Source organism: Caenorhabditis elegans, chromosome I, assembly GCF_000002985.6.
Source record: "Caenorhabditis elegans chromosome I".
Lineage (NCBI taxonomy): Eukaryota > Metazoa > Nematoda > Chromadorea > Rhabditida > Rhabditidae > Caenorhabditis > Caenorhabditis elegans.
The window spans coordinates 13370263-13396516 of NC_003279.8; the positions used below are offsets into that span (position 1 = coordinate 13370263).

The following is a 26254-nucleotide window of genomic DNA, read 5'->3' on the forward strand; positions in this document are numbered from 1 at the left end:
CGAAGGAATGAACATCAGACATCGTTTTGGAGGGCACCTGTGATTGCTCCGTAGGAAAGTACCTTCTCTAAGCCTATTCAGAAAGCCAAAAGTCTGTGTCAGTCTTTGGTCAAAAACGTGGTGTCGAATGCCCCATTTCTATTTGATCTACGAAAATTGCGAGCAATTTAGATGCACATTTCTCAACTGATTTTGCAAGGTTAAGAGCGTGCAGACGTCACCTTTTTTGTGCAAAAAAATTCCGTTTTTTTTGTAGATCACCCGCAAAAGGACCGCCTGACACCACCCGGCCAAATGTATCTGTCTGATATCTAAGCTTGAAGAACTTAAAACTGTGATCTTAGCCTGCCAGGTAGCAACTAGTACCTGTAATAGACAAGAGCCAGTAAGTGGGTGGCGTCTCGAGATCATCAGAGGTCAAGCTTCCACGGTGAGCCTTCTATCAAACTCTCGAGTTAGACTTAAACATGTGTATAATTTGGTGCAATTTGAAGCTAGATCTTTACAAACGTGGCTCAGTAGGCCTGCTAAGGGCCCGATCCTCGCTCTTGATCTTCCTACTCCAACAAAGCTTCTGCCGCATTTCCTAACCGTAATGTCGTTAGGGGGAAGTTAAGGGGAATCTTCCGGCGGTTCGATCTGGTCTAGGGTTTTGTGACTAACCCGCTTGGCTGGATGAGTCCTTACAAGACGAGAACGCTTTCTAGGGAACAATGTTCCCAGCAAATTCGAATTTTTGACAACTCGGCAATTACCAGCAATATTTAAAACTCGGTGAGTACCGCCGACCGCTAATTTTCAGATTTTTCTCTAACTTAGCCACATTTCTTCGATTGTTGAATATTTGGAAAAAAACATTCAAAAAGTGTACGTTACTTGGAGCCAAATCCCATGCTCTCCCAATTCTCTCTATACAGTCCCAAAAAAACAACACAGTGGGTGTGCACTGCTTGTGTACAGTACCGATTGAGATTCTCCGTCTTCTTTCCCGTTTAGACACACACACACAGAGTGGGAGGGCCGGTGAGCAATCGGGGCGGGAAAAAGAGTGAAGAGGACACACGGGAGAGAGAGAGAGACAGGGTGCTAGTAGGACGATGAAACGACCTGTTTGCCTACTTTATCCAAATTTCTTTTCCATACTCCACCTCCACCTACTTCTTCTCCTGTCCGTCCATCCGACAGACCGCCTCACATGCTTCAATGAGTGGTGTGGAAAAACGAAAAACGAACGAAAAGGATTTGGGCGGGAAAAAAGAAAAAGAGATTCAGAGTGAAAAAGGGGTTTCGAACGAAAAAAAAAAAAACTAAAACAGGAACACCTGGCGACTCCGGAGGGGGGACGGGAGCTCAAGTGAGAACCAAGCGGGAAGAGGCGGAGGGTAGTGAGAAGAAGTGTGAGAGAACTTGGGTGGCCAATTGTTATGAAATTTGGACTAATAACACAAATTTGGGGTGGTATGGTATTGGGCTTCTTTGGCCTGAACATATGTTCTTGGTTCACAATCAGATGTAGACAAAAATTGGCAAAGCTTGATCAAGACTATGTTCAGACTAGGGAGGTGAGGCAATTTTTAAGATTTGCGAGCTCGGCAAATTTGCCGCACATCCCTGGTTTAGACTACTCGAATTTTTGTCAAACGTCTATCCTATGGTTTTTTGGACTTGGCTTGTCACTTGACCAAACTTGGCCCAAAGTTTGCTAGCGGCCATTTGGGCCTTATACTGAATTCCGGACTAAGTATTATAATTTTGAGCGCCAGATGCCGAGCTCTTTCGGAATCTCTCTCCCCGCCTCCTAAGAGCTTAAAGGCATGCTGAGCTTCCTTTGTGCTTCCCAATCAGGTCAAAACCTCCGGATGATTTCCAGTCCTCTAATCCTCAATAAATTTACAAAAACTTGGATGTGCCTAATCCCTCTATATATATATATATATACCGCTAGACAAAGTTGTTTGCAAAAAACTAAAGGTGAAATCGTACCTCCACACAAAGTTGGTTTTAATCAAAATTTTTGGCTGTAAAATTCCAAAACTCGAAGATCGCAGTGAGTTATTGAACTTGCTGAAAAATCACGATTCATATCTTTACAGTGCCTCTATGTATAAAATTTTTGGATGCTTTTTGAAATTAAAATTTTGTTCGAAATTTGCCGCACATTTCTGGTTCGAAATTTCAAAACTTTTTTTTTTTGCAAAAACGCCAAACTGTTCATCAGTAAAGAGAAACCTAGCTAAATTGTTTTGGAACATTAATAAAATTTATAAAATTCCCTAGAAGTCTCGTCTAATCTCTGATATCTCACCAGGATCAGCTTACCCCCCTCTTCCAAATAAACTGCATAGAAAATTTGATTACATGTTGTTGTGACCTTCTGCTTTTCTGATAACGTGATATCATTCTAGTGATGATGATGTCATTGATTGATTTTTGAATTCAAAAGAATCAGAATACAAGAATGCTAAAGAAGAAGAGAATAAGACGAAAAAAAACCACTTCACAAATCGAATCAATTCTTTTTTTTTCCTAATTCTGCTACGTTCAATTCCGCACTGATCAACTTTCTCAGAGCTTTGTGCTAATTTTTCAATTTTTTCCAAAACATTTCCAAGCTAGAATTGAGCATATTTGAAGCCAAAAGAAGGCGAAGAAGGGGTGGAGACCCCGGGTGGGAGGAGGGGAAAAACGAAAAAAGGAGGCGGTGTCGACTGGCTGGGGGCATCTAGCAGAGAGAAATGGGGGTTGGCTGAGAAGAAAGGGGTGTGTATACTCTCTTCATCTCCATCTCCAATGTCTACGTCTCTTCACAGTGTACTCTGCGTCTCTTCAATTCCTGTTCTATAACATGGCGTGTTTGTCGTTGGACACTCTATCCCTCCGTCTCTTCCCTCTAGTCTCCGATAATTTCTTTCTTTCGTCTCTTACATAGCGGTCTCTGCGTCTCTCGAGCTGGGCGGGAGACTCTTACTGTCTGACACTGACACTAGGGGGAGGGAAGATTGAGAAGAAGGGCGGGGGATGACGAAGAAGAAGAAGGGATGAATGAACAATGAAAGAATATGTAATGAGTGTATATATCTTATCTTACAATTTTTTGAGGATCCTATGTTATTGAAAGGAAAGCTGCGGTCTAAAAATACACAGTTATTACGGGAACATAACATTTTGAGAATGCATATTGCGCAACATATTTGACGCGCAGAATATCTCGTAGCGAAAACACTTTAAACTACTACTGTAGCTGTTGTGCCGATTTACGGCAATATTCTTGAAATAAATGTATTTTTCATTTTTTTTTTGCTTAATTTTAATATTCTATCAAAACATAAATCATTTTATTCCGTTTCAAAAATCGAGCTCGTAAATCGACACAAGGGCTACAGTAGACATCTAAAGAACTACTGTAGTTTTCGCTACGAGATATATTTGTTCGAACTGCCATTTTCAACCCCGTTGTGTGCCGATCATCATACTTTCTTGAAGCTGTTTTTATGTTTTGAAAATGGTCCAATTTTAGCTGAAATCTAAAAACGCACAGTTAGCAAGCTTATTAAAAAGATCAGCCAGATTTAACAAAGTCCAACTTACGTTATTACAGAAAAATTAACAAAAAAATCACGTTAAGAAATTAAGAAATTAAATATACACACCCCTTTCTTCTCCGCGAACTCATATTTCTTTCTCCTAGATACCCGCCAGTCGACACCGCCTCCTTTTTTCGTTTTTCCCCTCCTCCCTCCTGGGGTCTCCACCCCTTCTTTGCCTACTTTTGGCTTCAAATATGCTCAATTCTAGCTGGGTGATTTTTTTGGATAAAATCCAAAACTTAGCACTAAGCTTCGAGAAAGTTGATCAGTACGGAATTGGACGTATTGTTCAATTCGAGCAGAAACTGGAGGTTTGTTGAAAAAAAAGAAAAGCTAGAACGAATTTTAAACTTCAATCATGTACAGTAGATTCCTTAAAAACTGTGTAATAAGTTATGCATATTAATCAAAAAAAAATAGATCAACATGAAAGATACGATAAGAAAGTTAAGATAATTAGAATTTGGCAACGGAAAGATTCGAAAAAATCTATTAAACAGAGCTAGCTCCTCGGCTCTTCTCTTCCAAGTTCGATGACTTTTAGATCTACCCTTATTGGTATATGCACTTATCAACAGAATATTTTGAATTTACAGAATCAGTTAACACTTTCTATAAATCTCAAATTACTTTCAAGACATCAGTAATATGCTCAAAACCTGGAAGCTTTTCAACTAATTCAAATTTTCCTGGATTTTCAAAGTTCTTAAATTAATAATATCTCTATTTGAAAATGGATGGAAAATATCAAGGTAATGTATCAAACTATTCTCCCTTGAAGTCGGTATTCAAAACTCAAAATTGATGGGAGAAGGAAACATTTACGAAAACATATCGACAATCGAAAATCTACTCAGAATCAGAGCACAGCTACCAGGTTTAGCGCTCTCTTCTAAAAATGACCATATACGCCGACTCTCTGAGAGGAAGATTCAGAAGTCATTGGCTATCATCTTACGCGCTGAGGATCCCCTGTTTCAGATAAAACAAGACTTAATTTCAGATTATAAGCGAAGTGAATAGTTTGTGATACATCAAGCCTGGCACACGCGAACAAGAACCATATAATGCCCATTTCAGACTCGAAGGTGGTATAATTCAGGGGTGGGCGGGAATTGCCGTTCGGCAAATCAGAAAATTGCCGGTTTGCCGATTTGCCGGAAATTTTTGATTCCGTCAATTTGCCGATTTTCCAATTTTCCGGAAAAATCGTCTGCCGCCCAGATTTTGTGTGAGCAGGAAGTTCAGAATATTCTAGACACCTGACAGGATCGAAGATTACTAAATTACAGTAAAATGGAACGTATGGAGATAAAACTGTACTTCACCATTTCCAAAATCTTTTAGAAATTTTCCATTCGTTTACAGCATTTAGATGTCTATATCTGATGGGGGCGGCGTTTTTATTCATTTCGAAATACGCTTTCTTCATTCTATTTCATTACACTCTCCACCCCCAAAACATCATCGAAACTTCCGTTGTTCAATGGAAATTTACTAAAGAATGACACGCCCAAATTATTATCCAAAGGCTGCTGGAAAGACTTGTGAGGGTTAAGCTATAAGATGCAAAGTTTCACAGTTTGGAAATTTGTTTATACTAAAAGCAGTTCAAAATAGGTATGAAAAATTTTTCGGGTTACATAAAAATTATGCAGTTTTCTTAGCAAATTTTCTCAAACAAAAAATTAAATTGAAATGACTAACGCTGTCTGAAGTTTTACTAAATTAATTATTTAAGATGTATGTATTGGAAAAATCTCATACAGATTTATCTCGAAAAAGACCGGAAGGACAAATTATCTGAAAACTCATAAGTATGTTTGAAAACTCAATAAATATGTATGTAACCAAATGGATTTGTAAATTTGGAGCACGTTCGTTGTTCAATAGCTCCGAGCATTTGTCAAACACAAAGCAGGTAGGTCTCTCTAGAAAATGTATTGCTTCGAAAAAGTAGAAAGTTTTAGAGTTGAAGTTATGCAAATGGTTTGAGTTGCTTGTAATGAGAAGATCCCTAACACATTTCACTTTGCAAAAATGGCTTTGCAAACATGCGTTTCAGAAATTTCAGCACAGCGTCACTATAATTAGTTGTTTTAAATGATATTGACTTCTCAAATACGCTAATGAACTTTTAGGCATTAAAAATATGGGCACACTGACAAACTGTGTAAGAGGCGTGGTACTGTGTGCAGACGGAAAAAAACGGAAAAAGAAAAATTAGAGTTAGAAGAAATGAGAGAGGGAGAACAAGAGTTTGGGAGAGAAGAAGAGATGGTCGACGCCATGTTATGTGCCTGTTCGTTTTTATGAGTCGAGCTGCCGTGACACCCCACGGCATGTATATTGAAAAAATAAAACATTCGGGAAACAAAATATCTGCCGTGTGTGTGTGTGTGATTTGTTGCCGATTAATATTTAGAAACATCTTTTATATCAATCCTATCTCGCATTTATCAATTTTTGAGCTCCACATTCGGTACATGGTCGGTTACAGAACCGTTACAAAGCAATTACAGGAGAAGTTTCATTTTACTTTATTAGTATTACAGCTTCTAATAATATTCAACTGACTTATCTCAAGTTTTGTTTCTCAAAATTATAGCCAGAGGAAACACTATATTCAAAATTTCTTCTATGTAAATTTTTCGAGAAACTGAATTAAAAGTATATATGTGTTAATATCTTTACAATGTTACTTTAACCTTACCGATTTCTTTCTCCTTTTCTACACATTTCACTTGGTTTTCTCTCCTCCCAAAATGCATGATTCATAAATAGGAGAAAACTAAACGAGAGAAATAGAAAAGGCATACACTCCCCCAACGGTACGGCAGTGCGCCCATCATTGAGACTCCTCCCACTTGCCTGCAGATTGGACGACGAGCAAGCATTTCCTCATTTCCTCAGTTTTCATGTGATAAATAATTTTTTGCATTTCTGAAACATTTTGTATTAGCACAAAACCTGACTTATCGCAATTGATTTTCAGATTGTTGTAGTTCCCAGGAAACTATAACGTCATGCTCATCTTCCACCCCATCATCATCTTGTACTCCATCACCATGCTGTTCTGTCAGCTCATTATTGGTAAGAAGTGAAGTCAAGAGGCGCGTAGGCCGCCTTACCTATATTATATACATATGATCTAGTAGAACTGAGCAGGGCAAAAGTCATATAGTCCATCTTTCAGCTTGAAAAGCTACAGAGATTTGCTTGCTAAGTCGTCGAGATTTAACTGTTTATCACACTGGATCACTGCTTTTCTCACTAAACCTAACAATTCTAGACGTTCTCGTGGTGCACCACTTTGTCGGACGCCGAATCCCTCCAGCTGGGCAGGTAGTGGCTATCATTGAGGAGACAGACAGCGAGGAGAATACAGAGGAGTAGGACGCTTGCTTTATTAATTTTTTAATTTATTGGTTTTTTATTTATATATTTGAAATTGATTAAATACATATGTTAAGTTGTACAAAATAAAGCTTACAACTTAATTTTTTAGTTCTGACTATTCATATAAATTCGGGGAGGCAAAACAAATTTGGGCCAAGAAAAAAGGCGTGAGCCAAAGAGATAAGGAGAAATTGAGAGAGATTCGGGTGGGACGGGCGGTCAAAAATGAAAAGGTTAATGGAATGTTGACTATAAGATTTGGGTGTTTTAATGATTTCAGAAAGAAAGGAATGGGATTGAAGGAAGGTAATTCATGAAATGAGCTTTTAATTTTTGTGATGCTCACAGCTGGCACCGTACCTTCTAGCTTTGGAAATTCATAGAGAGAAGCATCCAAAAGAAAAGCGAAATGCACATATTTTGTCAGTCAATAATTGTTTGTTAAATTCAAAAACAACTGATATCCTCTAGTCAACAAGCAAAACCGTGCTCAGACCAACCAAGATCTACGACGATACACCTTCAACATTGTTCAACTTTGACAGCTTACATATATCTCAATTATCGTTTGTTCTATTCAAAAATGGTCAACTAATAAAATATTTTTTAGTTCTTTTTCAATCATTTTACAATTTATAAAACATTAATATCTTTAAAATGAACCGAGATATAACGTTTTAAATTAAAGTAGTCGGGTGCAATACTGATAGAGGAAATACGATAAATTGATATTTCGTGACCTCTTTGACCAAATTAACTTCTTTCTCTTTCATCAGTGAAAGCTCAAAACTCTGATATCAGTCGCAAAAAAAAACAGTACCATCATTCTCTCCCTGCACAGTCGCCTAAAGTGACATCGACTTGTGCATGCGTGCGGGCCACTGTGACATACCCCCCAAGAGGAGGAATGGAGGAATTGACAAATAGAAAGCGAATTGATGGAGAAAACGGAAATATATGAAAGTTAAATCTATAGATAAAAATTAACTAGAAGGAAATTAAGCAAAAGTAGATCGTGATCTTCAGAACACCAATAAAAACGTATAATAAGCATAAAATTAAGTATTGCTTCCACAGGTGAAGTTGATATAAATACAATAAAATTATAACCAACATCTTTTTCCACAACTTTCCGGCTCGTCTTGATTCTCACTAAAATCGTTTTCAAAGTCATACTTTCTTAATTTCTTCAAATAAGTCCATTTTATATCAGTTAAGTCGAAGAGTATCACGTCTTTTGGCTAACACGTCATTATTTGCTTTTTTTTCACTCAGACTAATCGGCAACTTGTTTTGTTTTTAACATGTTTAATTTTTTTATAATTACTTGTTTTGTTTTTTAATCGTCCTACCATCCCTTTGTACCATACCAACAAAAACCGAATTCTAACTTTCAGCCATATTTAAAATTTTCCACTTTCCTAATCACTCTATATTTCTAAAGTATCATTTCTAAAAGTTGGCGAGCCACAAAACTTGAACTTTTTAGAGTTTTCAGTTAGGATATTTATCCATGTTGGGATGTATATAGAAAAAAACCTCTGCGGTACTAACCCTTCAAAAAGTTCATGCTTCAAAATAGAATTTTAATTTTACTAATCCAGAAGATATTTGGAACCCTATCCAATAGTTTTTGAATGAAGTTAGTTAGGTTTATAAATCTTCTATAAATCTTCACAAATCAAGAATATATATTTCGAAATCAATCGCTTTCACACATCTCGTACCTTCCCTACAGGAGTTGCTTTTTCTTTTTGCTTTTGCTTAAGCTGATGTAGGTGTCCCCCCTTCTCCTATTTCGACATATTCACTCTATCGAACCCGCGAAAAAACGAAAAAAAAAACGCGCAAACCTCTTCCTTTCACTCTTGGTGTCGTCCGTTCCTCCCACCCATACTGGACTGGCACTTTCTATCGATCGGAGAAAAAAATGTTGACAAATATTAGTAAAACAACATTTATTTTCCTTGTACTAAGATATTATAATTATTATGAACATATAAAGCATACTGGGGAAAATATTTGTGAAAGCAACTGCGAGAAATTGAGTTGCTAATGATGACGTGGTTCAAAAAAGTGACGACGAGCTTCAACTCTCTGTTGATGGAAGGGTTCACGTTCGATCATTTGAAAAATCAAGCTTTGGTATTCATATAAAATCAATTCAGATCAGCGTAACATGCTTCGGGACTTGCCCTAACGAAAAAATGCAACATACACTCTGAAGATGAAGCTGTCTCTTCCGCGAGTTTGGTATGGGGGCTCCCAGAATCACCACGTTTTGTTGAGTGACCACGGATAGATTTATCGCGACGTTCTGAGAGGTTTTCTCACATGAGAAAAGACATTTTAAGAGTTCCAAAATGGCACCGAACATCTGAAAAGATCATCTATCAGAGTTAGAAGGAACATGGTTAGATACAGGAAGTGAGGTGCAAGATTTATAATGCGACAATTTAAAATATTATGCAACATAATCAATCAAATCTATTTAGAGAACATTTTAATAAACGAAGATAGAAAGATTTAGAAATATAAACAACGCAACTAAATCTGTGACAACACACTATCAGAGGCCTACACACGAGCCCGACACACGCCCCTCGGAGAGGCGCCAAACGGTATGGAGGGAAAAAAAATTATAGCGAAAGACGAAGTGAGAGGGCGCATGACCGTGAGAGATAAAGCCAACAAAAACGGACGCCATCGACGACGGTCTCAGATTGGTGTGTAGCCACTCTATCAGACAATGCACATATACATGACGAGGAGTTCTTTAGAGTTCGATGGTAATATATATTTTTTCACCAAGAAAACATTTTTCACCATTTAATCTATTCACCGCAACATAAATGTTTCTTCGAAACTCAACTTTTTTTCGATTGATCCTCATCTCTTCCATACTTTAGATGCAACAGGTGCCTTCATTGTTGAAGGCAAGCTAAATGTTTTGAAAACCTACCACATACGGTTGTTTCCAATAAGAATGTGATGGTGCCGATGAGGGCACGCGAAGGCATGTTGTAAAAATACTATCAGTTATGTAGCGTAGTATTCAGTGTTTCAATTATTGTAAGTGTGTGTGTGTGATAATTTATTTTAGCAGGATAACGATACACAGTTCTGTAAAGGTACGAGGTGTCAGAGTGTCCCATGTCGGTTTGATCTACGTAGATATACAAAAAAAAAGTACTCAACTGATAGATTAAACCGTGATGGGACAGCCTGACACCACGTGCAAAATTATAAGAAACTGCTTCTGATACTCCTATATTTGTTAGATTGGGTTTACGTTTCAAGATATTTTTCTTTTCACGATAATTAAATCGTATTCAAATAAATAAATGAATAAATATACCGCATTTCCCTATTAGCACTGCATGTAGTATAATTTTGCAAATAACTATTATGAGCGCAGTACAAAACTATTAAGGAATCATTTTTAACTGAAAAAAACAAAACTAATAAGATTGCTGAAATTATGTTGGTAACTTTCGAGAACGTTTTCTGTAATACATATGTATATCAAATGTACATATTAGATTTTCTTATTCATAATTGTTGTTGATATTATGAAATCATTCATTTTTAACTAACTAAACTGTAGTTCCCTCATTTCGTTGAAATCTGAACTCTCTGTTCCTTCCAATGAATCATTGACTTTGTAGTTTGGTAATTGGAATTTTGTTCAATCGGCATTTTGTATTCTCTCAATTTTCCAGCATAATATTCTGTTTAAATCCAAAAATCATTCACGATACCAATGTCACCGTATATTTCGCGCTTCCTTTCATCATTCTCTTTTCCAATTTCTCTCCGTCTCACTATTCTAGACATCTTTCCGTTTGCCAGTTGCTGCGAGTGGGAGGAGTTTTTTCTATTTTAGATTTGCTTTCTTCACTCAACATTTAAGTCTTTATAGATATTAAAGTTTTAGTCATTTTTCAGACTTTGGTACAATAATTGCATTTTCCAATTCATTTTATAGTTTCTAGTCGTATTCTTCAAAATCTTCACAACATTCTTTTCTCTGTTACATGTCATTTTCTCCTCCCAAACTTTTATTCCAGTTTCTTTATAAATAAGTATGTACGCTCCTTGCCGTCCATACGCCTTTGACATTACCTTAAACATTTGTTTTCCAGCTGAACTTGGCGACGATGCTCTGTAATCTGTTGTCTGTGATCTGGAATTTTTGTTGTGGAGCAGGAAATACTGGTCAGTTTGGCGGGGGAAATAATGTTTCAATTTTTCGTTATATTCACTGATAAAATAAAAACAGAACTGATAAAACTGTTATTTTTGAAAAAAAAAGAGTCTCTTCTGTGTAGCGCCAGGGAGAGAGAGAGAGAGAGAGAGAGAGAGAGAGAGAGAGAGAGAGAGAGAGAGAGTGCGAGTGGAAGAAAGCAGCGGAGCACAGTGACGTGATGAACAGTGACACGATACGCGATACGAGAGCGCTTATTAGTCATAGATTATTGGATGCCAGGAATAAGGGAAATCTTCTATATCTCTGAATAAACTATCCAAAAATAACAGGGATGTTTGACAAAAAGTATATAAAGTAGTATTAGACTATTCTTCATGTGCTTCTTTGACAGTTATTATAAGTAAAGTTAGTGGTAATTTTGAGTGCACGGCTATGAGAAAGTTACCAACAGAAACTGATATCAAATATGTATAAACAAAACATTTTGCGAAATTCTGAAAACTGAAAAGTAAACAGCAATATATGTAGTTGAATTGTTCAAATGTTAATGAAATAGTGGGAGAAGGTGCAAGATAATTGAAAACTGGTCAAATAGCATGATCAAATACACCAGAAAATACCAAACAAAGTATGCTAGCTTATACGGAAGGTCATTTTAAAAAATTGCAAAATTTAATTAAAAGCTGTTTTTTTGTTCAAAAATTCAAAAGTATGGCAAAATCATATGAATTGGTTTTTTTTTGTCTTTCATAAAACTGTTCAGCATGATCAAATATACCAGAAAATACCAAACAAAATATGCTAGCTTGTACGGATGTTGCAAAATTAAACACTTCGAGTTTTACAAACCAGAGGCTTTGACACCAGCAAGGCTATTTTTTTTTGATTATTTTCGTCGTGATGAGACCTACTAATAGTTGTTGTGCAACTTTATTTCAATTATTTCATCATTTCTCAAAAAAAACGACTTATTTACAAAAGAATGCCATATTGTCTGCTCCCTTATTTGTTGCATAATTTCGAACAGTTTCAAACGAGCCGTCACAAACGCCTTATCTTTTTTTGTTCTAAGGAAAGCAAACATTCCAGAAGCTCGTCCATCGATGCTCATTCTCTTTATTTCTTATAAACTCCAAAAATCGACATGTTCTGTAAATTAATCTCCTTTTGATGTTCAAAAGAAGGACATTTTTAGACAAATCGAACACCTTGTAATTTGGTTGAACTTGCTCTAATACCGCTAATTTTTTTGGAGTGATTAACTGTAATCATCATTTATCAAATATATGTTATCACGTAACAGATTTCTGAGGATTCTTTGAGATCCTTCCCCTGTTAGGGAAACCACCATTTTTCACAACTACCTACATTTTCTCAAAAACTAGACTTAGAAAAATTTTAAAAATATGTTAGTAGTGTAACCACCCATCTAATTATCAGAATGGTAAATTTTTAAAAAAACTTGTGGGCCCAATGGTCAGTTAGAGGACTTTTCCTGGTGCAAGATATACATACTTTGTCATTGTTTTTCTCTATGTCAAAATGTGTTGTTCTAGTTTTTTCTTTATGTCTTTCTCGAAAATGCTGTCAACTTTGATAATCTAGAAAAAAATTGAAGAAAAACTGAAACAAAGCTGAAAGTTGGCTGATTTAAAACAGCTGAAATCCATAAAAAACTCAAAAAAATGCCACGTGTCACGCAATGGTTAAGAATGAATTAATTCTTGGAACATGTTTTTTTGATTTTTTGTTGAAAAATCCACACCGTGACTATTAGGCTGAGAAATAGTTGCGAAAGTTGCTTACTTTATTCAATTTCATTCGACAGACTCGCTGGCGCTGGTCATTTAATGTGATAGTGGAGTTAGACATCAGGAAATATATATTGAGTTCTAGTTCAAAAATGCTGATAATGTTTCAAAAAGTAACAGCCTAGGAATTCAAGTAGAAGTATTCAGTCTCCAACTGTTTGAGATTAACATTTAAAACATTTCAGAAGCCACTACCTACGACAACAAAGACACTTCGTCAACCCGGCCGCTAATCTCCGACCACGTCGCTCCAGCCCCCGATAGCGCTTCAGGAGACGTCACGTCAAGAGATACGGAGCATCCTCCTCGCCAGAAGAAATATCTTTCCAGCACCTCAGATCTTGTGAAGCTGCCTCCAAGCAAGGCACAAATTCTTGAAGCTTGGGAAAATGGAGCCGAACCTTGGCAATCTACCTACTCGGAACGATTAGAGGACGAGAAGGACTTCTATTCTGTTTGCGTGTACGATACAAACCCACCCGACGATGAATGGCGCTGGAATGGAAGACTGGACTTCTCGCTTCACGCGGATCCCGATTTCATTCCACCATGGTGCACCGTGTGGACAAAGGAGCAGGAGGACGATCTTTTGAAGAAAGAGGTAAGAGTTATTTATTCTCCCGTAGATTCTTTGCAATTTTTTTTTTTGAAAAAAATATCATCTGAAAATCTAGAAAAACCAAATTACTTTTGGCAAGACTAATGGAGCTTTCTTTTTTAAAAAATATTTTTTTATAATCTGACGTTTTTCAGAGCGATGCCGAATGGGAAGTCCGCGAGCAGAAACGACTGCGCCAAGAGAGACGTGACAGGCTTCTATAAAGCATTAAACATATTATATTCCAGAGATTTTATTCACGTTTTGAATCAATCAACGTTATTCATTTTTCTACACTTGTTCTCGTCATTTTCCGGTTTCCATGTGGTCCCCCGTCTCTCCCATCCAGCTTTATTTATTTCGGTTTTAATTTAAAATTTCATAATTTCAACATAATTTCAAAATTCGATATCACATTTTCTTGTTGATCTAATTTGAACTGTTCACTAATACATTTTGTTTTAAATATAATACCGTGCGTGCGGAATAAATAATAGAAAACTTATTTGATTTTTTTAAAACTTGAGTTGTTAATGTGACTTTTGTTCATCGTAATTCGTTCCAAATTGCAAAGTGAAAAAAAATAAATGTATTGATATATCTTAAATAAACCAAGATATATGGCTCAGGGTAAATAGACATGGTGCATCGAATTAGTCTAATTTTATCTGAATTTTGTATAGTGTTGTTTTTTTTGAAAATTAAAACATTTATTCATTTGTTTTGTTGTTGATAAGTCCCTGAAATTAATTTTTTCTGTGTCTTAAACCGTCTTTTTTCTTCTTCAACAAAACTTATTAAAAATAAACGCTAAACCACTGTCTCCCGTGCGGAGGTATTGCGAAACCGCGCGCCGCACATTGCAAAAGTGGGCGGGGCGTCGTTTCGTCAGTTATTTCTTGCGTTTTCGCTCGGATATTTGTATTTTTCATCGATTTTTCTTGGAATTTTGGAGCACAAATCGCCATGGGAGCCGATGGAGGAACTATTCCAAAGCGGTAAGTGTCTGTTGTCAGGAAAAATGGGCAAAAACCCGAAAAATAAGGTTTTCAATAAAAATATGTGAATTTGTTTAAAAATATGCCTGAAAATGAGTAAAACCGTCTGAGCAAACTCATGCAATGGAGAAATAATTATGTATAATTTAGTTCAAAATATTTACACGTTTGAGTGGGAAAAAATCGGCTAGTTATCAGATTTTTTCCAACAAAAAAGTATATCTTTAAAAAAAATCGATAATTTCAGTTGCGAACTGGTCAAGGAGAGAAAGAAGAAGGAAAAGCTCGACAAACACGTGAAAAACGCCACAAAATGGAGAAACTGTCAACTAACACAGCTTCCACTGAAAAGACCAGTGATTGCTTGTCGATTTGGAAAGCTTTACAACAAGGAAGATGTGATCAACTCGATTTTGAGCAAAACTATCTCGAAATCAGCTTCAGCTTCTCATATCAAAGGCCCAAAGGATTTTGTAGAGCTTAAGCTCACTTTGAATAAAGATTTCAAGCGTGGAGATGTGAAAGGAGACGATTATAATGATGTGAATCAAACTGAATTCATTTGCCCAATCACAAATGTTCCAATGAACGGAATTCAAAGTTTCTTAGTTAATTGGCAGTGTGGATGTGTGTATTCAGAGAAAGCTCAACAAGAAGTTAAATCCTCAAATTGTCATGTTTGTGGAGGACCTTATGATGCCACAAAAATGGTGATTTTGAATCCGGAGCCGGAGCAATTAGAGCTCTACAAGCTGAAATGGGAGGCTGAGAAAGCTGAAAAAGCGGCGGCGAAGAAGGATAAAGCAAAGAAAACAGCTGAGAAGATGGAGGCTGCCGCTAGTTTGGCTGCTGGATCAGGAGGAGAAGCTTCAAGTGTTGCTCCAGGGCCAAGTGGCTCCGGAGTTGGAAAGCATGGTAAGTTTTGGAGAATATATCGAATTTCATGTAAAAAAAATCGTAAAAATGTCGGAGAAAAGCGAAAATCTGCAATTTTGCCGGTCGTAAATCTATTTTTGCAAATTTCGGTAGTTTATTCTCAGTCAAAACCGTTCATAATATACCCAGATTCAAACCCATTTAAAAAACCGTACAAGTCTATATTATGAAAAGTTCTAATTTTGGGCAGATGTAAACCAAGATTGTCTAGATCCAAACTTAATTTGCATAGATTGCAAGTTTGAGTAGATGTAAACCAAATTTGTGCAGATAAATTCACAATATAGGCTTGTACGGTTTCAATTTGGTTTAAATCTGAGTATATTCTGAACGGGTTTACTGAGTTACGTGATTTTTGTTGATCTATGATTGTTTTTAGGTGCAAAACTCCTAAAAATATACATAACTCAGTAAAACCACGGAATAAACGGAAGCTGAAATAGAATTCAAATGAATTTTCGACTGCTTCGATACGGAAACATGACTTTGAGATTTTATCCGAATTGAGTACGTATTCCAAATATTTTACAGGATTTTATCACTAAAAGACTCAAAAAATGGTCCCAAAAGGCTAAAATTCGAAAAAAAAACTTAAATTTCGCTAAATCCCCCTAATTTTGACACTTTTTCCATTACATCTGTCGGAAATTGATTTTTAGTTCATTTTTCACATTCTGGTCGTTTAATACGTGTTTTTGGTGGAAAATGTCTAAGTTTTTGGTGGAAAATGACACAAAAATTAAACATAAGCGTGAAGAAAAACTACTAAAATGCCTAAAATAGTGAAAAAAAAAACCATGTAAAAATGAGTTTCGAGCTTCTGAAAATTGGCGAAATTGGAGATTTTTCGCAATTTTCCGAGATGTAGATACGAAAACCGCCATAAAATTGTTAGAGAAATTCCGAAAAAAGTACCAAATTATACATTTAAACCCCTATTTTTTCAGTGGATCTCAAGAAAAAGCTGGAAATCGCAAAGCTCACCGGTGGCTCGACATCAGAAAAGAAAGCTGAAAAACGAAAAGCAAATACGGATATTCAATCGGATCCTACCACTTCAGACACTTATAAGAAGCTGTTTACAACATGTGAAGCTGCAAAAAATAAGACTGAAGGACATTGGGTCACTTATAATCCACTTTATTATTGATTTTTCTCACATTTTTTTTGCTCGAAATTTTAAATTTTCCGTTTTTCTTTTACCTTTTCTGTACATTTTGTACATTTACTCCATGATTTTTGTTCAATTTCTCGCTAATAATAATCATTCCAAGAATTTTTGATTTTTTTTTGTGTTCAGTTTCAAAGCATTTACTTGGTTTTAACCGCAATTGTCTTTATTTCTGCTTAAATTTCCATTTTTTAGATCGAAAATTAAATTAAAAACTGGAAATTTCTGAAAACTCTAGTTATTTGAAAGATTTTTCGCAAAATTTTCAGATTTTCAGCAATTTTTTCTACCCATGTGTGGATATACGCAGTTCGTGTACTCCCCGTGGAGAACTTTTCCGAGTTTTCAGTTAAAATGCTTGATGTTTGACCATTTATTTTCGCCTATTTTTTTCAGGTTTTGCATTAAAATCGGTATTTTATCCCTATTTTTTTTAATCTTTTATGTGGAAAATCGATTGTTCTTCTGCTGGAAAACTATAGAAATTAAGAATTCCTTGTTTTCAAGAGTTAATAAATTAATTTACATTTAAAATACTATGAATTAACGATTTTAACCTTAATCTCAAAAAAAATCAGCGGGAATTGTTCAAAAATTGAGGAATTTCAGTCAGAAGTTGTGAAATCTTCTCCTCGTGGAGTACACAAGCATAGTAAATCGACACGTGGTCGTGCTAGACGTTTATTCTTCCATTTTATATGAAATTTCAATTTTTTGCGGAAAAATATTTTCAAATTTGCTGGAAATCTGAAATTTTTGCCAAAACAATTTTGTTTTTCGTCAAATATTTTCTCTGAAAAGTGACAAAAATCAGCCAAAATCATTCAAAATTCTTGAATTTTCCAGAAGCCATCACAAAATGTTATCAGTTTCAATACGAACGGCAGCAGCTTCATTCCGACTTGCTCCAACACGTCTTCGGCTCATTCGTCCTGTGATTGCCACGTGTCAAACGAGAAATATCTCTTCAAATGACGTATTCAAAATCACTGAAAGTGCATCAATTCCTGATTTACCACCACTTCCAACTCCTCCAATACCTGGAATGTCTGTGGATGAGCTCATTGCTTCTGGAGCATCTGTACTGGAAGAACTCGGATTATGGACGTGGTGGAAACCATCTTCGTATTTTAGATGGGCTCTTGAAAGTTCGTTTTGCGAGAATTTTCGAGGAAGATTCTGTTAAAAGTGGTTTAGACCAGCGGTTTTCATACGAAAAACGCTTAAAATTGACATTTTTTAGCCAAAAAAAAATGAATGAATTTGAATAAAAATGAACTTTTTGTAGAGATTTTTGAAAAAAAAAACTAAGCGAAAAAAAACTCATAGCAAATTTCCATTTTTGAGGCTCATTTTTAAGTTTTTAGAGCGAAAATTGGAGGTTTTAGTTAAATTTTTCCATTTTTTTTTTCGAAAGTTTTACAATATTTTTTTCTATTTTCGGTAGTTTGTAGAGAAAACCGAAAAAATGCCCTAAACGCATAAGAAACAAAATAATTTTCTTCTAAAAAGAAGAAAAATGGACAAAATTTGAAGTTATTTTTTCGAAAAATCTAAATTTTTTTCGGAAAACCAACACCCGTCATCCTAATACATAGAAATTTTTTTAAAAAAATCGGTTCAAATTGATAAATTTTCTATTTTCGAGGCATTCACGTGCACCAATTTGTTTTCATAGTTAAAGACCATTTTACGAAAAAAAACGTACATTTTTTTGGAAAATTGGAGCCAAAAAATTAGAATAATTAATCTTTCCAAAATTTTTTGTTGCAAAATTCAATTTAATTTACAGTTTTTCTTTTTTTTTATCACGGCTTCCAAACTCTTTTTTTACTCAAAATTAGAAAAAAACAACGCAAAAAATCTAAATTTTATCAGAGTTCCAACACTTCATCCTAATACATAGAAAATTTTAAAAAAATCGGTTCAAAATTATCAATTTCTAATTTTCCAGGCATTCACGTGCACCTTGACATTCCCTGGTGGGTTACAATCGTTGCAGCTACAGTAACCCTTCGTGCTCTTTTAATCGGTGTCCCCGTAATGTCTCAGAAGCTTGTGGCAAAACAATCAATGTATCGAAAGGAAATGAACGAATTCCGTGATCGAATTGATGAAGCTCGTAAAGAAAATAATCAACTTCTTCAACAACAGATTCTTCTGGAACAACGAGATTTTCTTCGATCAAAAGATATTCGATTGGGTCGTCAATTTATGGTTATGGCTGCAAATGGAGCTGTATTTGCTACTCAATTCTTTGCAATTAAAAAGATGGTAGTTGTCAATTATCCTGGATTATCTACTGGTGGAACATTATGGTTTACTGATTTAACAGCAACTGATCCATATTATGCACTTCCATTCATCTCTGCAGCTACTATGGCTTTGGTGACAAAAGTTGGAATTGAAATGGGTACATCAGCTGATCAAATGCCACCAATTATGCGTGCATTTATGACTTATGGTCTTCCTGTTGTTATTTTTGGAGTTTCTTCACAATTTGCTACGGTACGAGAGCCCAAAAGTTGTGATTTGAATATAAAAATTCCATTAAAAAGTGATAGAATTTAGAAAATTTGAAGAAAAAAAAAATTACGATGAAATCCGTAAAAATCAGGAGTGGGCAGTGTTTATTCCGGCAATTTACCGATTTTCCTGAAATTTTCAACTCCGGCAATGTGCCGATTTTCCGGCAAATCAGCAAAAAATAATTGTACATTTTGAAATTTTGAAATTTCAGATAAAATAAAATTCCAAATTTAAAATAATTTAAGAGCAAAATATGAAAAATCTTTCCAAACAAATCACCTTTTTTGTTTTAAAATTGTATTTTCCTTAACAATAAAAATTTTGTTTTTTCAGGGTCTATGCGTATATTGGACAGCTTCCAACGCTGTTTCGTTGATCTACGCGGCCGCATTCAAAGTTGACGCGATTCGAAAAATATTTGGAATTCCACCAGTTGTACCACTTCCACCGAGTGCCGTCCAAAAGAATGCCATCTCACAAGTCTTGAAATCTTATAAAGGTAGTTTAATCGAATTAAATGAAAAATATACGAAAATTTTGAAAAAATAAACGGAAAAATAACTTTTATTGGAAAAAAGTAAAAAAGTACTATAATATTGAAAAAAAAAATTCTGTAATTCGAAAAAAGTACCATAGTTTGTTTTTTATTTGAAAAAAATTAAAATTTTGGAACAAAAATATTCCAAAAATATATATTTTTTAAAAATTGTATTAAAAAAATACTAATAAATTAAATTAAAAATATTTTATCTGAAAATTTAAATTTTGAAATTAAAATCCTATGAAAAAAATTGTATGCTTCTAAACTATCCACGAAATTTCCCAATTTTTCGATTTTTTTCAAAAAAAAAAAATTATTTTGAATTTTTAAATAATTTAGTACTTTTTAAATTCAAAAAATTACTGTAACATTGAAAGAAATTTGAATTTCTAGGCATAAAGCTCTGAATCTTGAAATTTTGAAAAAAAAACTCCGAAATTCTCTCTGAAAATAAAAAAAAAAATTCGTAAAATATGCTAAATTTTAAAGAAAAAAATAAAGTTTTATAATTCGAAAAAATATCAAAAAATTGTTTGAAAAAAAAACTAAACATTTCAAAATTGAACGATTTAATAAAATAATTCAAAATTTCGGAAAAAATACTAAAATATTTGAAATTTCGATAAAGAAAATCCAGAAAATTTGTAAAGTAAAGTAAGCTTTTTTTTTTAAATAAAAAGTGCTTAAGAATATTTTACTCATCGAAATTTCGAAATTTTCGCTTTTTTTCAGCTAAAAAATTAATTTTTTTAATTTTTAGAATATTCTAGAACTTTTTTTTCCATTTTTCCAAATTTTAAATTCGAAAACCAAATCAAATTGGCCCATTTCCAGACAACAAAGCAATTCCTCCATCGATGGCTGATCTCCGACAACGTGATGCTTCATCATTCAAAAAAGCGGGACGTGGAAAACCAATTACGTAATGATTTGATGACGTCATCATGAATTCTTAATTTTTTCCGCATTTTTTCGATATTTTTGTTTTTGGTAGATTTTCAGACTTATAGGCTCTTGTTTTTATATTTTATTAGGATCCTGAGTTTTTTTTTACATTATTGTTTTTTGTTAATTTTCAATTTTTTCCCCAAAAAATTGTTTTTTGGAACGAAAATTAATCATAATTATCGATTGTTATCATTTTAAAATTTTAAACAATTTTTTTTTTGAAATCGATTTATTTTTTCTAGAAAATATTATTGGGTAAACACATCCGATTTCAAAATATTTTTTTTTTCATCAGAAATTTCGCAATAGTAGGCGGAGCCTCACTGAGTCATGGCAAGAGAAATAGAGAAAAAAAGAGAGAAAAGTGACAAAGAATTGCTGATTTTATTTCAGTTTTTGGCAATTTTTGCTCAGATTTGTACATTTTCTGTTGATTTTTTAATTAAAAAAAATCGATGCTTGAGATAAAAATTTATTTTTTTTCCGATTTTCTGATAAAAAATATTTTTCCAAAATTTAAAATTTATTTTCATATTTTAAGACCATTTTACGAAAAAAAAACGTACATTTTTGGGAAATTGAAGCCAAAAACTTACATCCAAAAAACAATTTTTCCGAAATTTTTTGTTGCAAATTTCAATTTAATTTAAAATTTTTCTTTCTCTTGAAAATGGAAGAAAAAAGTGCAAAAACCTCTACCGCTGTGCGTTGTCGATTTACGCAGCCTGTGTACTACACGTGGAGAAGCTGTTACACTTTTTTGCGGAAATTCTAGATTTAGGGCAATTTTTTTTGGATATAACTTTGAAATTTCAGGTTGTCTTTTTTTGCAGTGTTTTAGGTACAAATCGGTTAATTTTCTGCTGGAAAACTACAAATTCTCAGCTTCCAGTAGTTTTGAGCATTAAATTCGAATTTTTTTATCTAAAAAATTGAAAAAAGGCGATAAATTGGCGATTTGAACGGTAAATTCAAAAAAAAATTAGCAAAATTAGCCCAACATCAGGCATTTTAGCAAAAATTTCAAAATCTTCTCCACGCGGAGTACACGAGCCGCGTAAATAATCGGCACACGGCCGTGTAAGAGGTTTCACGGTCATTTTTTCACAAACTGAAAATTATTTCAGAAAAATCGGAATTTTCCAAGGATGAACATTTTCTCGAAGCCCGATCCAAAAGGTGAGTTTTTTTTTCGAAAAAATAATTTTTTAATCAATTTTCCCACCTAAAACCCGTTTTTCTTCGATTTTCAAAAAAAAAAGCCCTTCAATTTGTTACAGAGCTCGAAAGAGCCAATAAACGAGAACTTCGAAAAACGAATCGAGATCTTGAATCGGATCGTCGTCAAATGGATCGAAGAGAAAAAGAATTGGAACAAGAAATTAAGAAATTAGCTGCAAAAGGACATAATGATGCGGCAAGACATTTGGCCAAACAGCTTGTTCAGCTGAGAAATCAAAAGACTAAAAGTATTGGAATGAGTGCAAGAATTAGTGGAGTACAGGCACAAAATTCGTACGTTTTTTTGATGGAAATTCTAGAAAAAAAGGAAAAAATATCAATTTGGAATAATTTCAATAAAACAACTTTTTTTTTAGAATAAATATAAATTTTAGAAACTTTTGAATCAGACAGCTTTTCGTATTTTCAGAAAAAATTTTAATTTTTGGAATCTAATATTTCGAGACATTTTTTTTATTCGAGTTAAAAAATTAAAATTTTTTTTTCGTTTTTTCAACTTTTGGAATTTTCAGATACTTTTTAAAAAAATGTCAAAAATAAAAAATTTTTTTTAAAGGTTTCCGAATTTTCAAAATTTTGTATTATTTTTCTCAGAAAATTTGCAAGTTTTTTTAAATTTAGAAATTTCCGAGATTTTCACATAATTTCAAGTTTCAATGCTGATGGAATTTTCAAGCCTTTGGAATTTGAATTTCTGTAATTTTCAGAAAGTTTTTGGTTTTTAGAATTCAGAATCTCTTTTCAAAAATTTGAATTTAAAAAAAAATTTTTTTTTTTTGAAACTCTTAATTTATTTCAAATATTCAAAAAAAACCAACAAAAAAATCTGAAATTTTCAAAAAATTTAACACTTAAAAATTCCAATTATTCGTTTTAAATACTTTCTGAAGTACTTTTTTTAAAGATTTTTCAGAAATTTTCAAATAATTCTACAGTTTTAAAAATTCAGAACTTTCAGGCATTTTCAGACTTTTCGAATTTCCGGCAAATTTGAATTTTTCAGCTATAAAAATTTTATTTTCGAAAAAATTTCCAAGTTTTTTTTTTTTTTGGAAATTTGTATGTTGCTTTTTTTAATTTACGAAAAAAATGAACTGAAAAATTCAAAATTTTGAAATTCAAAATTAAAATAAAAACATCAATCCTTTTGCAGACATATGCAAAGTATGGCTAAAATGGGCTCTGCAATGGGAACAACTGTCAAAACAATGAAAGCAATGAATGCTCAAATGCCATTGGAAAAAGTTGCCGCAAATATGAGAGAATTCCAAATGGCTCAGGAAAAAATGGGACTTACTGAAGAGGTTTGTACCTAAGTTTTTAATTTTTTTTTGAAATTTTTTCTGTGAAAATCTGATTCTAAAAATTAATGTAGGTCTAGGCAGGCAGCTAGGCATTTTCGTGCCTACACAAAAATCTTGAATGTTTAATTTTCCAGATGATGAACGACACTCTTGACTCGATTCTCGACGCACCTGGAGACGCCGACGAACAAGACGCTATCGTGAATCAAGTTCTCGATGAAATTGGAATTGAGATGAATTCAAAGGTAGATATATCGATTTTTAATGATTTTCCAATCACAAAATCTCAAATTTTAGCTTGCAAATGTCCCTGCTCTTCCCACAAAGGTTTCCAGCACTGCTCCGGCTGATTTCGATGATCTCGAAGCTCAATTGGCAAGACTCAGAAGTTGATTTCTGTACATAATATTTCTTTTGTTTTGTAAATACCATGATTTTAATTGAAGAATAAATGCTTCCGATTGCATATTCTAGTGAAAATCATTAATTGAAAATTAGGAATTTGAAAAAAAAAATCAGAAATTTGGGGAGAAATGCAAAAAACTGGATGAAGCCGAGTTACCGTACTCCTCCTTAAAGGCACAGATGCATTTTTTACAGACAAATTGTTTTTTTTCCGTATTTTTTTAAAGTAAAATCAAAAATCATGAAATTGCAAAAAAAGCGTATTTTGAAGCCAAGGTGCAATCGCGCTCTACGGCTAAACAAGCTCCGCCCCCAACATCTGGGTCTCGTTAGGTATTAGAAGCAAATTCGGGAATTCAAACTTTTTCATTGGTTTTTAGTCTTTTTATGTTTCTTTTACAGTAAGATTTGGAAGATTTCAGTAAAAAAAATCAGATTTTCAGCCAATTTTTCACATTTTTCATTATAAAATATGCAAAAATCGAAATTTTTGCGGGATCGAATGTCTGGAAACTTGTTTTTAACATGCAAATTGACATTTTCCTGCCGAAATCTCCGAAAAAAAGTGGTTTTTAACGTATTTTTCTATAAGTTTTAACCATTTTTTTACACAAAAAAAAAACATTCCCCTGCTAAAATTCTTTTTTTTTAAACCAAAAACTCAAATTTCCTGATCAAATTTGCCGTTTTCATCAATTTCAACAGAAAAATCAACAAAAACAACTGAAAGGATATCAAAACACACAAAAAATAAGTGAAAACATTTGAATTCGCGATTTTGCCGCCAAATACCTAACGAGACCCATCTTTTGACGGTGGAGCGCGCTTGCACTTCGATTTCAAATTGATAATTTTCCTGCGTTCCAATAATAATAATAATTTTTTACTAAAAAACCCCATTAATAAATAATTGGTAGAAAATTGCACAATTGCGATATTTAAGAATTCAAATCTACAGTACTCTCAGGTACTGTAGATGCGCTGAAATTTTGATCGTGGCAAGACCCAATAGCATTTTTTCGATTTATTTTCTGCACAATATCCCAATTCTATATCGAAGAAACGTCTTTTTCGCGTTAAAATTATCGTGTGTAGTGTCCAATGCCTCCTAATTAAAGAATCTCCGCACCCATTTCTCTGTCCGTTTACAACCATTTTCTTACCGTTCAATTAACACTTTCCCTCCCTCTCTGTCTTTCCTTTAATGTTTCTTGTTTTCTTGAAATCCTTCTTCCTTCATCTTCATCTTCCTGTCAAACCACCAATTTCGCTCTATTTTCAATCGGGAATACAAGGAATAAATGAGAGAGAGGTAGTGTGAGAGACGCAGACATCTAGACGACCTTGTTTTCCATTTCAATCCAAGTATCGAGATGATTCTACGTGTCTTTTGGGGATTCTCTTTCTCTGTTATGTATGACTTTTTATTCTTCATTTTCAAAAATTTTGAATCTTGTTTTTTCAACATTTTCGAAAATGAGATATTTCTAAAAATATCGAATATTATCCAATTGTAAAAATCTAACTCTGAAGGTATAGGCCTTGGAGCGACTGAAACTTTTTCTGGTATTGACGATGTGCCTTTAAGAAGGGGGTATGGTGCTTTTAATTTTTTGTTGTAAAACCAAGTATCCCAAAAGTTAAAAAGATTTTGAACTCCGGTTTGTACTCCGTTTTAAACGCGCACCCTTTTTTTGAAGTACAAGCAATTTAAAATTTTTTTTTTTTATTATTAAAGAAAATAATTATTTTTTAGAAAATGTGTCTAGTTTTTTAAACTAAAATGGCTGTGATTTTGCATAAAAAGCCTCCAAGTCAAATACTTTTAAAAAACGAATTAAAATTCTTACCACTTATATATAATTATGATAATGTATCAATGCATTTGAAACAAATTGAAAAAAACTGAAAAAAAACGTTCTGTTCAATCAAATCTCTCTAGTTATTTCTCTAATGTTTCGTATAATTTTTGCCAAAAAAAAAATTATAAAAATTTTTCCTCTTTAATTAAAATATTATTTCCCAATTTCAAACATCATATTTCTCCTCCCCATAAATCTGATCATTTGATGTCTAAACCTTCGCCTTGTTTATCTGAAAAGGTTCTTTTAAAAACCAACAAAAACCGGTTGTTAACCGAAAAAAACATATACGTCTTCCTATGAATAAGTTGGAAGAAATCTCTCTTTTATCGATTTTATTCAGAGAATAGTTAGGGCTTTGTTGCATTTGTGGGAAAACGAGTTGGATATAAGAGGAAAGAGATTAAAAGAAGGTTTCTGTATGTGTGTGACCAGTTGGTTTTTGTATACTTTTGCTAGAAACATTGTATAACTTTTCTCCATTTTGAAAGTGTCTCCAAAAAGTTTTAGTTTATGAAAAAAATATGAATAAAATCCTGCGATTTTACACATTTTTGGATATCAATTTCGTTGACAAGAAAACTATATTCCATTCAGATTTTTCCATAGGTTTTTTTTCAATATTTTCCAATTAGTTATACACTCAAAAAGATAAGCTTGAGAATGTAGCAATGAACTGGAAAAGTGTACCTTGGCCTAAAATTTACAGTAAT

General features: G+C 33.9%; 5 protein-coding genes and 2 non-coding genes across 7 annotated transcripts; 5 read left to right on the plus strand and 2 right to left on the minus strand.

Annotated features, from left to right (window-relative positions):
- Window positions 1–422: 422 nt before the first annotated feature.
- Window positions 423–557, minus strand: Y40B1A.6. Its single transcript, NR_101638.1, has one exon. It is a non-coding gene; the product is annotated as a small nucleolar RNA Y40B1A.6 (small nucleolar RNA).
- Window positions 558–6576: 6019 nt separating this feature from the next.
- Window positions 6577–7087, plus strand: C01A2.9 (uncharacterized protein). The gene is made up of 2 exons (NM_001128940.3): window positions 6577–6680; window positions 6880–7087. The coding sequence occupies exons 1-2, from the start codon at window positions 6614–6616 to the stop codon at window positions 6981–6983; spliced, it is 171 nt and encodes a 56-aa protein (NP_001122412.2). The 5' UTR covers window positions 6577–6613; the 3' UTR covers window positions 6984–7087.
- Window positions 7088–11129: 4042 nt separating this feature from the next.
- Window positions 11130–14109, plus strand: C01A2.6 (WWE domain-containing protein). Its single transcript, NM_001375237.1, has 3 exons — window positions 11130–11204; window positions 13193–13608; window positions 13761–14109. The coding sequence occupies exons 1-3, from the start codon at window positions 11147–11149 to the stop codon at window positions 13827–13829; spliced, it is 543 nt and encodes a 180-aa protein (NP_001361845.1). The 5' UTR covers window positions 11130–11146; the 3' UTR covers window positions 13830–14109.
- On the minus strand, window positions 11325–11380 carry C01A2.10. The gene has a single exon (NR_050676.1). It is a non-coding gene; the product is annotated as an Unclassified non-coding RNA C01A2.10 (non-coding RNA).
- A 380-nt stretch (window positions 14110–14489) lies between the features above and the next one.
- tads-1 (Replication termination factor 2) lies at window positions 14490–16822 on the plus strand. Its single transcript, NM_060954.8, has 3 exons — window positions 14490–14603; window positions 14851–15518; window positions 16487–16822. The coding sequence occupies exons 1-3, from the start codon at window positions 14572–14574 to the stop codon at window positions 16687–16689; spliced, it is 903 nt and encodes a 300-aa protein (NP_493355.1). The 5' UTR covers window positions 14490–14571; the 3' UTR covers window positions 16690–16822.
- A 734-nt stretch (window positions 16823–17556) lies between these two features.
- Window positions 17557–20943, plus strand: oxa-1 (Membrane insertase YidC/Oxa/ALB C-terminal domain-containing protein). The gene is made up of 4 exons (NM_060955.8): window positions 17557–17858; window positions 18665–19218; window positions 19573–19738; window positions 20615–20943. The coding sequence occupies exons 1-4, from the start codon at window positions 17570–17572 to the stop codon at window positions 20704–20706; spliced, it is 1101 nt and encodes a 366-aa protein (NP_493356.2). The 5' UTR covers window positions 17557–17569; the 3' UTR covers window positions 20707–20943.
- Window positions 20944–21855: 912 nt separating this feature from the next.
- C01A2.4 (Charged multivesicular body protein 2b) lies at window positions 21856–23739 on the plus strand. The gene is made up of 5 exons (NM_001383742.2): window positions 21856–21907; window positions 22009–22243; window positions 23124–23274; window positions 23409–23519; window positions 23572–23739. The coding sequence occupies exons 1-5, from the start codon at window positions 21877–21879 to the stop codon at window positions 23665–23667; spliced, it is 624 nt and encodes a 207-aa protein (NP_001369988.1). The 5' UTR covers window positions 21856–21876; the 3' UTR covers window positions 23668–23739.
- The last annotated feature ends 2515 nt before the right edge of the window (window positions 23740–26254 follow it).